A 12,719-nucleotide genomic window follows, 5' to 3' on the forward strand; every position below is an offset into this window, starting at 1 on the left:
TGAAATTCAACGCGTTCTGCAGTTACACTTGTAGAGTCAACACCATGCACACATAGGATTCTTTATAATTCGAACAGTACAAGTTCATAGCTATAGCGAAAACTGAAATATCTTCTTTATACCTGGATCTGGTTTTTCGTCAAGCTCGTCTTGGAAGATGACTGGTATACCCTTGCTACGAAAACTCTGTCTTTCGTCGTCTTTCTCGCTGACGCTCATCTTGCCGCTTCTTCTTCGCTTGTACAAGATGAAAGCGATTATTCCCGCGAGGACCAACATTGTAGCAATAATAACCGCTGGAAGTACGAATGTGATGAGATACTCTTCCTGTCTGGCGCCTTTAGCGGTCGTATCGCCCTTGGATGGGATGTCAGCACCGGCAACAACGACGTTGCGACATTCGCCCGTTAGCGTAAAGCTTATCATAATTATTGAAAACTCGTCTTTGAACTCTCGGCTCAACTCGAATGTATAATTCTTGTCATCTGTCACCAATGCTCTGCGCATTCGCGTTATCTGGTCGTTGGGGCAATATTCCTCGGGTAAGGAAAAGTTGCGCCAAACGATGTCGGATGTTTCGCGGTTCCCACTAACTGACAGGATGTTTATCGCGCTAATGTTTCTCTCGCCATACACATTTGCCAATTTTTGGATGAATTGTCGCTTGTGCTGAGCTGAGTGCACAAATGTCTCGTATGGCATATTAATCGTCATCTTTATTTCAACATTGTGCTGAAATTCCTCTGGCAATGACTTGACTTCTGCAACTAGACTGTCCGTCGCTTCCAAACCTACAGACAACAAATAATACATTTTATTTTTCATTCGAACACGAATGTTAATTTAAATTTTATACCTTCTTTGTCTCTCGCAATAAGTTGGTAAGTTTTTCGGCCAATATCTTCTCTCAGCGGTACGCCGTAAAATTCTTGATTTTTACTATCAAATTGCAGCCAGTCATAGGGCGGTACATCTGATCTATTACCGGTGTACAGAAATAATTTAAGTTTGCTAGTGTCGCCATCGTCTTCATCAAAGAATGTGTCCTGCGAATTGAAAATAACAATATTTTCATAAATATCTTCTACTAAACTAATTAAAAGAAGTAAAAGTAAGACTGTAACACGGCTACTGATCTGTACCTTTTTGACTTTGTGAACGTACAGACTTCCAACAAGTGCCTTCAAGTGATCGATTTGATTCCTGACTATAGGCCACCTCTCGTTAGTTTCTTTCGACTGCTGGCACTGTTCCAAGCCTTGATAAACAACACGTTTGACCTTTATCTCAGGATCCAGTACTCTTATCAAAGCTTCACTTGGTTCCTCGGTTTTCTTGTTTGAAACAAGAAGCTGTAAAAATGATTGACGTTGAAGACGTCTGCTTCCAATGATCGATGATATTCTTCGGATTTGCATAAATTATATGAAAACACTTACGCTGTACAGTCTATCAATTTCTTCGTGAGGACACGAGTCTGTTCTAGCTAAGCTATCATTCGTCCACGTGTAAATTGCTTGGTCATTTTCAATATCGACAGATCTGACGGTGATGTAGCTTAAATCACTATCTCCGTAAAGCTCAGCTAAACTTCTCATTACCTGTGAAAGCCATGTTAATGTTATTCGTTTAGTTTCGTCAATGTAAGGAAAAGCACTGACTGTACCAACCTTCAGTTGCCAGTCAACGTTCGTTCTGAAGTTATTTCTCTTATCGATTTTCAGATACAAGTGGAAGTCGTGATTGAACGCACGCTGTTGCTTGTGCTGTTGTACCACTATTTCGAGCTTATCGCTAACCGACAGCCCACCACGATCCGTAGCAACAACATCGAAGAAGTAACTGCTGTAAACTTTGTCGTCGGGCCTGAAAACGCACAAATCAGCATTTAATCGAGAAGTTTAATACTAGAGGTATTCGTCTCCTGTAACACCGGGGGAAACTTACAAGCCATAAATTTCTTGCGTATTCTCATTAAACTGCAACCAGTAGGAGGGTTTGAGGGGAATGCCATCCTTTTCATAAACTTGCAGACGTAAATTTCTCGTGTTGCCGTCTTCGAAATCATTGAAAGCATCTTCCGGTATCTCGTAGCTAAGAACTTTACCCTGAGTCACTGGTATCCTCTTTAATCTCCTACCTATTCTTGGCGCATTGTTTCGAATACCGTAGTCTATTCTTTCCGGTGTAGTAGCCCTAGTCGTAGGTGCTTCTGTGGTAGTGGTAGTAGTAGTTGTGGTAGTAGACGGCTTAGGTGAAGTAGTAGAAGGAGGCTCCGTCGTTGTTGTCGTGGTAGGCCTTGTTGGCGGTGTCGTTGAAGGCTCCACAGTTGTCGTTGTTGTAGTTGTCGGTGTAGTCGGAACTGGTGTTATCGTAGTCGTCGTTGTAGTCGTACTGAAACGAAGGCCGAGTGTCGTCAGTGGAAAATATCGAATAAATCTCTTTAGAGCGAATCACGCCTACTCACGGTGTAGAGCTGGACGAGCTAAAGAATGGTACATGTTTACTAATGTCGTAAGGATCATAAGCATCAATCGGTTCTTCTGGGAAGCTTTCCGTAACTCTATCGCTCCAAGAGGGTGCAGAGCTTGAGGTTGAAATTTGTTTTGGTTCAACTGGTGGCTCCGGATACTGAATAAGAAAGACATTTCAGTGACCAGTGTACGTTTCATTTAGTCGAGTGTGAAACAGCACGGAATACATAATATAAGAAAAATGTTCACAATGTAATACAATAAAAGGGTGTACTTATATGAACATAAAAATATAACATAATAAAACTGTACAATACGAATCAAGGAATGAATAACAAGTAGTATGTGTGGTGGCACAAGATGCGTGAGAAAGTGAATAGTGTAGACGTAGTGTGCAGTGATCGTTTTTTTTTCGCGTGAGTATAGGTAAGCTATTGCTTGGATATCGTATCTTGACCAGAACAATCGAACGACGCTTTGTTATCAAGCCATTTTGTAGACGGATTCTTCGAAATCTTTAATTTTTTTTTTTTTTTATCGCTTGCAACGTATTCGAGTGAAGATACGATATCCAATATCCGTGCGAGAATGAATCGGCGCGCGTGCGACCAAAAAAGAAACGTGATATGTGAACACAACAGTGGTCAAAAAAGCTGAATTATAAATAATGAAGCCGCTCGTAAACTGTACAAAATTAAGAGAAAGCTTGTCTCGCGCGCGAAGCAGTTCCTGCAACTTAAGCATTACCTCCTCTGCAGTGGCATTTGCAGAGAATACGGATGTAGCGTTTGGCTCAGCAGTCGATGACGCTGACTCCACGACGCTCCCGCTCGGCGATGAATATCCTCCATTCGTCGTTGTCGTCGTTGTCGTCGTTGTCGTCGTTATCGTCGTTGTCGGCGTCGATTCAGACGCACCAACAGATGCATTCGATTGATGGGTCGTCGTAAAATCGGGCACAGTCTCGTTATCAAAGTCAGTCGTCAGTATCATGTTATCTTCGACGTCATCGTCGTCTTCTTCCTCTTCGATATCCTCTTCGTCTTCTTCTACAGTCAGCAACGAGTCGATCGTAACGTTACTCGTCGCTGTAGTCGAGGCACTGGTCGCAATGCGCGTCAAATTTACATAAGTTGTTGACGTTGCATTCTCGGTAGTGAACGTTTCCATAAAAATGATTTCAGTCGTGGTCGTTGTTGTCGGCGTGGTGCTCTCAGTCGTTGATGGTTGTTCCGTGGTGCTGGTGGTGCTGGTGGTAGTGTTGGTGGTGGGCGTCGTCGTCGGTTCAGATGTCGTGGAAGTAGGTGTGGTCAACGGCTCGGGCGTTGTTGTGGTGGTAGTAGTAGTGGTGGTGGTAGTCGTGCTTGTTGTGGAGGTTGTGGTGGTTGACGACGGTATCGTAACAGCTATTGTCTGCGAAACGGTTAGTAGATGCGGTGTGTGCCAGAAATTATTGTTAGTTACAATTTCGGAGTTCTAATCTTATAATTTTTCTTTTTTGTTCATTTGACATTTCCAACACCAAGGAAAGCGCAACTAATAACTTTTTTTCGTTTATCTAAATGCCAGTACTCAAAGAAAATGTTAATGAATAATGAAATAGTTAATATACTCTTATTTTCTCAGTGCAGCTCTGCATGATGGGTATTTATACAGTGGGCACTGGACATACACAGTGAACTTGGATGTACAAGAATAGGATTTGGTGCAAATATCACAAAGCTTCATGAATGGATATTGGATAGAAGCGTTACGAGTATAGTTTGAAAAAACATTCAGGAAAAAGTCTGAGAGCGGTCTACGCAGGAAATATAATACAAATACGAGAGGAAAAAAACTCGTTGGCTCAGCAGCGTAAAAATGCAACGAAGGCAACGCTTTTTGAAAGCCGCTGCAAAACGATCAAAAAGCCAGGAAAATTGTCGCCACACACAGACTTACAGTTGGCGCAGGCGTCGTGGTCGTCTTGTTGAAAAGGCTGTTGTTGATTTCCGCGTTCCTCCAGATAAAGTCGTCCTCGTTCTAAACACAAATCGGAAGTTAAATCTCTCGGCTGCGCTCTGCGCGACTGAAAAATGAAGAAACGAAGCGATAGCTAACGTCAAGATTGTGGATGCCGGCAATGCTGTCCTCGCCGTGGTGATGCCTGTGGGGGTGCTCGTCGAGGCCGCCGGGGCTGGCTCCGTCGACGGGCCGAATGACGGGCTTGCGCGGCTTTGTCTCCTGGGGCGAGTCGGTGATGCCCTCGTTGTTGTCGTCGTAGTTCTCGTCGTAGTCCTCGTCGTCCTCGTCGTACTCCTGGTCGTCGTCGTCGTCGTCGTCGTCGGGCCGCAGCATGCCGTCGCCGGAGCCGGGCGCGGTGTCGCGTCGGTTGCGAGCGTAGTCCGTGGAGTCGCTGCGCACCAGCCACTTGTAGACCGGCAGCTGAAGAACCTCGCTGAGGGTGCCGTCGCGAGCCTGCTCGGGGATGAGTTTCACGCTGTCGACGTGCTGCTGCCAGAAGTGACCGTCGCAGCCGACCTAGTTTCGCCGAGTTTCAATCAATTGGCTGGAGATGGAGCTCTATTGTATTATGCATTATTCTCGATAGGACGCCCGAGCAAATCGCGAGCTCTCTGCATAAACTATCGGCATCTGCTCCTGCTGTTCTTCGATCGATCGCCGCTCGGTTATTCACTTTTCGTAACAATTTTCATCCGCGCTGCCAGCGGCAATCGATGCCCAGTTGCGCCGGTGCTGCTTCGTTTAATGGCTCGGTTGATTAATTTTTTGAAACGTTGGAAAGCGTCAGGCGAATCCGGCAACGTCAGTCGCGGTTTGGAGAAACGAGTGGCACGAGGTTTTCAACTTAAAAATACCATACTATTCCTTCGAGAGCGCGGCTCTTTATTAGACACCCCGAGTTATCCCCGACGAACGCCTCAACTTTTGCTCCGACAAATAGGTCGTCTCACCAACTGCGCGAGTAATGCCCAGACTCACATCAAGAATTTACATTTCTGTCGCTCGCAGAGTATGAAAAACAAAGAAAAGGAAAGAATCCGCGCGGAGAATTTTCTTCTGGCGAAGAGCAAGAGAGATTTTCCTCGCTTCGGCGAAACAACGAGCAGAGCAAGAACTAAAGAAAAAACGTGACGGCGGCGGAAGAAGAAGTAACCTACTTGCTTGAGCTTGAATCAGCGGCAGCGCGAGTACTCGAGGCGATTAACGAGCAGGACAGAGAGAACATTTATTCAAGGCCCACTCACCTGCCACTGGACGAGCGTCGAGTGTTTTTCTCGCCGACGAGCTACGTTGCCTGGACCCGACAGGACTATCGACGAGCCTGCATCTGGTGCAGTCGAGCAGCTGCTATCCTTGCCTGCCTCCGGCTGAATCGACACCCAGCTCTGCGGGAACAAAACCAGTTGCTCGTTGTTTTCTCCTTTCTCGTCACTGCTTTCTTGTTTTTCGTCCCGTTTTCTTTTCTGTTTCGTCGCATTTTTTACATCGGCAGCGTTGCGCTAAGAGCGACTGCCAAGTCGAATCGAGGCCGGAGAAAGTGTCCACGTAGGAGGAGAACATTATAGCGCGGTCGTTAAGGGAGTACGGTGGGCACGAACCGCGTCAGTTGCGAGGATGCTTCGACGGCACTAGACAACACTCGTACAGTGATCGTCGAAAGCTTGCCATCCGTCCCCGCGTTCAGCCTTCGAGTTTTTGGATTTTTTAACGCCTTTATAAACAGTAAAAAGTGCAATTGCTCGTATCTCAAGTTTGAAGATTCGAGCCCCACTTGCCGTTCTTTCGTTTCGGCCACCGTACTCCCTCGAGTGATTTTCTCGATGTTCGGTTGTCGTCGAGCGACGTGCGACAAACGAGCGACAAACGGCGCATCGAGACTTTCGATCGGCGCCGTGACGAAAACTACTTTGCCTGCGTCGATAAAGTGCGAGTTGGACGATTTACCGAGTGTAGACCAAGGAATCCGGCGAGGTTCTCCAGTGCGTTGACCTTCGCCGAGGGCTTGAGATTCTCGTACCTGGCGTCGACCAAGAGCGTCAGCAGAGTTCTCTCCTGGTCCCGGGCGCAGCGTTTCTGCGAAACAGAGGACATAGCGTACAGATGCTCCGACGCGGGCAATTCCCTGGCTCTGCCTCGCTCACCTTGCCGTCCTTGTGCTTGAAGTGCTCGTTGCTCTCGGGCACCACGTGCACGAGGAACGAGTCCTGGACGGTGTCGCCGTGCTTGCCGAAGGCCTTGATGACCACCCGGTGCCGGCCGACGTCCTTGCGAGACGGCACGCCCGACAGCGCCCCGGCCGGCTCGTCCCAGTGCAGCCAGTGCGCCAAGCCCTTGCCGTTGTTACCCCGTGCCTGCGCGCACAAATACGCTCGTTTAGCTTCTCTCTTTCTCCGTCTCCAGATGCGACGCGCTCTGTTTAGTCTTGAGCCGGTCGCTTTGTTTGCCAGAGAGACAAAGAGAGAGAGAGAGCGCAAGCCAGCAAGGCTTATTTATAGCGATAATGCCAAGCTTTGTTGAGGGATGCGCGCGCGCGACGAGAGACGCTTAGCCGATGGAGCGCCTCTGGCACTTCTTCCAGCCTGCGGATTCACGCTTTTTCTGCCTTGTTCTTCACGCGCCGTTGGAAACAGATAACCGAGTCATAAAAGCTGACAAATCGCTCGACTTCCGATATGAAAATAAAAATAGTGCACGGCCCGAGGCGTCGCATCAAAATTCCGGACTCGCGTTGTCGGTTCGGCAGCCGACGACGCGCGAAACAATCCTCTCTCCTCTCGCTCGGGCACCAAGGTGAAAGAGAGCAATAACGCGCGCGGCAGTCCCAACCGCATCCACGTGCCGCATATTGGAAGCATCGAGCCGCGACTGGATCTAATGCGAGCCATGTGCGAGATGTTGCAGCGGAAGCGGGCAAACGTGCGCTTAGACGGCCGAAAGAGGAAGCGCGTACGCGGCAGCAGCGAGTGCAGGCGCTTTTAAAGGAGCGAACCGGGGGGGGGGGGGGCGAAAGGGAGGAGCGCTGCTGCAAACGTCTGGCGAGCGTCCAGACGTGCTCTCTTTATCTCGCGCGGAGGTGTCTCGGCTCGGGGCGTCGTACCTCGTAGTAGTCGATGCTGCCGGAGAAGGCCTGTTTGGGCACGTGAAGTTTGAAGACGTGGCCGACCTGGGCGACGGCGTCGGGCATGCCGAGCAGCCTCTGCACGAACGGGCACGGCTTGCCGCGATCCCTCCTGTTGGGCTCGCTCGTCGTCGCGGGCTGCTCGCTACTCGCCGTCGGCGTCTCCTCGCCCACGTCGTCGAACACCAGGTCGTCCTCCTGGTAGCTGGCCGCCGAGGCTGCCAGCAGGCAGCACGCCAGTGCCAACCCCAGCAGCGGCAGCGCCGCCCTCCTCGTCTCGGTCCTCGTCATCGTACAGACAGCCGCTCGAAGCTCCGGGCTCTCTCGCCGATCATACCATCCTTCGTCGCACCTGCAACGCCGACAGAGCTCGTTAGTCGTGCGCACTGCAACGTTCGCGAGACGATCCGCGAGTCGACGAGTCGACTGTCCGTCGCAGGGGCGCCAAGCTGATCCGATCTGCGAGGACGCGCCCGGACTAGTCTGGCATAATCAACGACGTTAATCCGTGGAAGCCTTTCGCCTCTCACGGCACATCCTCGGGCTGCAAGCGGTGCTCGGTCAATTTCACTTTGCTGCATCTCGTGCCTTTGCCAGATGTGGGACACGGATAAAAGTTCGGAATACGGAATGCACCTAAAAATAGCTCTCAAACAACTGCCAACTCGCGTGCATGATGAATCCGCGGAGTTCAGTCTTTTTATTTCGCTGAGATCGTAACTTTTCGTCGCGAGGAATTCGGAGGATGGATTTTATTGATTTTTCAAGCTTTGATAAATCTTTTTATAGGGAGATTCCTTTTCAACATAAAGGTTTTGCAACACCGATGGAATTTCATTCTGTGCCAGCCGAAGATTTGTTGATAAAATATTGAATAATCGACAAGTTAAGTCGATCCACTGTCTGAAATGGCAAAATGAAATTTTTTAAATTGTCAGCCGCCAGACGGTAATAACAACTTTGGCGAACTGCCGCGTGGCGTAGCAAAGTTCCCAAAGCAATTACACGCACATTGTCGCGCGGAATAGCAGCCAGTCACAATAAGTCGCGACGAGCTGACACTTCGATAAGCAAATAGCTCGACATTCCCGAATAGCGAAGGCCCGTGGTGTAGTTAAACGAGGGCCACTCCCGCGAAAGCCCATGCGGCGCTGAATGGGAAAGCGCGCAAAAAGGGCGCAGTGACATCCGCAAATATTTATCGCTTAATGGGATTGTCGAGGCGAAAAAATCAAATAAGCGAGCGCCACGGGCGTTGACCCCCCAGGCGCGGGGAGGCAAGACGACAGCGCGCGGCCCGCGCGCTTGATAAACGGCCGCCCGTAGGCCAAGTCCAGAGCTCAAATTGATTTGCTTGCGCTCGGCGCGATTAACGACGCGCCTCTCCTCTTCGTGCGTCAGCCCCGCCGCGAGAGCACCCGCGACTCGACTTGGCCCGCTCGACGAGGAGGCGCCGAGCGCGCGCGAGCTGAATGACGATTGACGAGCGTGTAACGGGGATCGCTCGTCGGGACTGCCGAACGTGCGATCTATGACGCGCATCCGCAGGATGCACGCGGAAAAGCCAGCTTCGTCGAGCGTTGCCTCAGCGGCGTCGTTATCGCGAGCTCGCTTTCGAGTCCCAGACGTCGCGGGGTGCTGTTCTTTCGTGCGCGCGGGCCCATTGGAATTACGAGCCGATCGCGCGAACGGGATCGGTTTGGTCGCTGACGGCAGACAGATCCGAACGCACCGACCGATCGCTCCAAGGAGAACAAGACGTAGTTATGAAAAATGCAAATGGCCAATTTCCTTGACACGAAAGCGCGCGTCCATCGAATTTTCCCACGCCCGCGGCTTCAACGCGTCGCGCCCATCCACCCGCGCGCGCATTGTCTCGCTCGGCCGTCGCCGTCCCGAGAAAGACGAGTGCTGAGCAAACGACGAGCGGAGAGCAGAACGAAAAGAGAGAAAAAACTCACTGGAACGAACGCGCATTTTCCAACACGACAGCTTATGCTAATATTCACGAGCAGTAACGCTGGACACTCCGTTCTCGTGCCGACTCCTCGCTTTCTCAGCCGGCAGTTTTTGTCTCTGCTCTCGCGGCGCGCTCCGAATTTCCCGCGCGGCTGCAGCGCTTTGCAAGCAAAAGTCTCAACGATCGATGTCGCTATTCGCTCGCGTTCGTCGAACGTTCGACGCGAATTCCGTTTGGCGGCTTTCGCTTCTTATGGCAAATCGGCGAGCCGAGGGAATACATTTTCACGAGGAGCGACGGCTGCTGCGGACAGCGCAGTAAGCGAGCTGGGCCGATTAGATAAAGGCGTTCAACAGTCGTTGCCGCCTCGACCGCGAGTCATTGCAAATCCGAGAGACGAGCCTCGACAAGTGCACGCGAACGCATCGTCGAGTTTGCCGACCGCGCGCCTCGCCCCCATAATCGAATTTTATTGACGATCGACGCTGGGCAATCTCCAACTGCGCATCGAGGTTTCACCGCTTCGACATAGCGACGTTTCCAGATTGGCTGACAATGAACGAGCCACTCTCTCTCTCCGGCCGACGCGCCGATGGTTATTCATCGCGCTAAGTTTATCTTTCTGTTGCGAGAATTGGCGATGGCGATTTCTCGTTTCGCAAGCTCACGCGACGCAAATAATAAGAAAACAGCGAGAAGCGACCAAGTTTCGCAACGCGAGCGACGAGAAAAGGGAATTGGCGCAGGCGCGTCAATCGTTTCTGTCCTGGCGCGCCACGACGGCAAATTGACGGACGCGCGCATCGGCGATAAGCCGCAGCGACTCTATCGCTCCAAGACCTTGAACTGCGAACTTCGGCTGGCGGAGAGCGAGGGACCGCGAGTCGTCGTGTCCGCATTCGGCACGCGGCAATTGATCGGCCCCCTCCTCGCCGGAAAGGATTCGACCGCGCGCTGAAAATGCACGTAATATCCGGCGCCAAATCGAAGTGCTTTCCGGGGCCGCATTGTCGACTGGGCGCGGAAAGAGTCGCGCTGACGAGCCGCGGAGCGCCGGCGGAACGATTAGCCGCCGCCCATCCTCTCGCGGTATCTCGATGGACGCGCGAACTTTCGCGCGCCAGCCCCTGCTTTCGTTCGCTATTATTGGCGTGGAAATTATTGCGCCGCGTTTCCAACGGACGAGCCAGCGGGCTATTTCGGCCCCGGGTCGGCGGCACGCAGGCGCGATCGATAAATCATCGTTCGATCGCGGATCGAGCGTTCGCTCTTCTACGCCGGCCGCGAGGTCGACGCGCGTATCGTTAATAACGCGGAGGGCTTCCGAAAATAGCCCCCGTTGCGGATATCGCTCGGCCAAGCTCGGCGCCGCGCCGTATGCACGTCGTTAATCAGAGCGAGAGCAATCGCCATCTGCATCCGCTCGCGTTTAGCCCGTGGCTCTGCGATCGACCGATGAATCCCGCGCGCTCTCTCCGTGGCTGTCCGATTTCACTGTCGCCGATCGTTTCCCGGGACTTGGATCACCTTCGGTTTTTGGTGTTTTTTTTTCGCTTTTGCAAGCAAAAGCAAGAGGGTGGGTTGGCCGTCGATGCCCGCGCACGAGTGGCGTTTAGTTCCATCGTAAAGCCATCGGCGCGCACTTTAGAGCGCGTTTCGAGGCAATTTTTACGACGAAGGACCGCCCTTCGCTCGACGTTGATTCGTGCGCGCGGCGAGTGCGAAGCCGAAAACTATATAAATCAACGAGGCGTAGCCAGCGACGCCGCGAAGCGAAAGACCCGGAGCTTTCAACGGCTTGCGTTGCGTGCGCGCGGCCCGCAGGGTCCTCGGGATGGGCGAACGTTGATCTTTTGTGGTCGGCCCGTTCGCAGCTCGCTACGAATCTGACGAGCTGTCACGGGCACACAAAAGCCAAGTGAAGTCGATATCGAAAAGCGTTTCCCGAGCAGAGAAGAGGGAGCTTTCGCCGCTCGGACGCGCAAAAACGGAGAGACGAGAGAGCGCAAAGAAGCAACGATAAAGCATTTTCAATTAGCTTTATCGGCGCTTCCGCGAGGCGCTCGCTCGTAAATCCGCGATGGGGCACGTGCAGCCTCGGCGAAGCATTAGCATCCAACGGGGGCAAAGGAGACTGCACAGTTAGAGAGCGCCAGCGGCACGCTAATGACTCATCGAGTGGCCGCAACAGTTATGATATACGGCTGCCTGGCATTATTCGAGTGCGTCGCGGAATGCCCCGAAGAAACTCTTTTAGCGCGACCGCCGTCGGTCGATGTTTCATCGGGAGAGGGCCGCCGCCGGATGAAAAATGAACGAGCTCGCCACTCGTCGCTGCGGATCGGCTTGCTTTTTTGCCGTCTCCGCCGCACCGCTTGCCGCTGTCGCAGCGACGCGGCAGGCGTTTTCGCTCTTTTCCGCGGATAAAAAAGGGAGCTGACGTTTTATTAGTGGACGCGCGGAGCCGACCTCCTATAGCGAGGGGACTCGGCCACGGAGTTATGTTCTCTATCCGACTTGCTGACCAGGATTTTCTCCTTCTTTGGGGCTAACGAAGTTGTCTAATAACGGATGAGTACCGCGGGGAAAAACTTGATTAGGCGACGTTTGTCCGAACGAATTCGGTTAACCGATTTGAGTAATTATCGGAAGAGGTCAAAAAGATGAACCCGCAAATCGTATTACAAATCTTCTTTTCGTCTCATTAAATTCAATTTAACGCACACACGAGATCGAAAGACGAGATTTTCCGACGAGATTATAGGACGGGGCCAATTGTCTTTCGAGAGCAGAGCATAGGCGAAAAAAGGTGAAACTCAATCTGTGCTTCGAATATTAATTTCCCTTAAAAACTCGATAATTTCACCCGTCAGTTACAGCACGGAGATTGACTCGGACCCGATCGCGCGTTCAAAGCGAGACGAGGGGAATCGCACGCGAGAAACAATGGCAAAATGCACGAAGACGCGCAATCGAGCAAATCAATGCACAAGGGTCCACGAGGCGCTCGCGATTAACCCCGTAATCCTTCATCTTGTTTGGCCGCGTGAAAATCACGCGAAAAACCGCGGGAACCGATTGGTCGGTACAGCGGAAAAAGTATAGGCGTCGAGAGTCGGTCGCGCGACGCGCCGTACCGCGCGAGCATCGATACTGCGTGTCG

The 12,719-nt window shown here is 51.6% G+C and overlaps 1 protein-coding gene across 3 annotated transcripts in view; it reads right to left on the minus strand.

Annotated features, from left to right (window-relative positions):
• The window catches only part of LOC131669107 (dystroglycan 1-like), a 39,766-nt gene that overhangs the window by 4,438 nt on the left and 22,609 nt on the right, over positions 1–12,719 (minus strand). For 2 of the 3 annotated variants that reach the window (XM_058943741.1, XM_058943740.1), the window contains exons 2-15: positions 7,576–7,948; positions 6,620–6,829; positions 6,423–6,551; positions 5,723–5,863; positions 4,575–4,994; positions 4,416–4,496; positions 3,222–3,887; positions 2,468–2,631; positions 1,948–2,394; positions 1,671–1,866; positions 1,440–1,601; positions 1,143–1,352; positions 857–1,046; positions 123–791 (exon numbers count right to left, since the gene is read on the minus strand). In XM_058943741.1, the coding sequence (XP_058799724.1) occupies positions 123–791; positions 857–1,046; positions 1,143–1,352; positions 1,440–1,601; positions 1,671–1,866; positions 1,948–2,394; positions 2,468–2,631; positions 3,222–3,887; positions 4,416–4,496; positions 4,575–4,994; positions 5,723–5,863; positions 6,423–6,551; positions 6,620–6,829; positions 7,576–7,887 (3,997 nt within the window). In that variant the 5' untranslated portion in view covers positions 7,888–7,948. The remainder of the gene's footprint in view (positions 1–122; positions 792–856; positions 1,047–1,142; positions 1,353–1,439; positions 1,602–1,670; positions 1,867–1,947; positions 2,395–2,467; positions 2,632–3,221; positions 3,888–4,415; positions 4,497–4,574; positions 4,995–5,722; positions 5,864–6,422; positions 6,552–6,619; positions 6,830–7,575; positions 7,949–12,719) is intronic. The other variant, XM_058943742.1, reaches the window with a different exon arrangement.

Source organism: Phymastichus coffea, unplaced genomic scaffold (assembly GCF_024137745.1).
Source record: "Phymastichus coffea isolate CEN01 unplaced genomic scaffold, Cenicafe_Pcof_1.1 PCOF00087, whole genome shotgun sequence".
NCBI lineage: Eukaryota > Metazoa > Arthropoda > Insecta > Hymenoptera > Eulophidae > Phymastichus > Phymastichus coffea.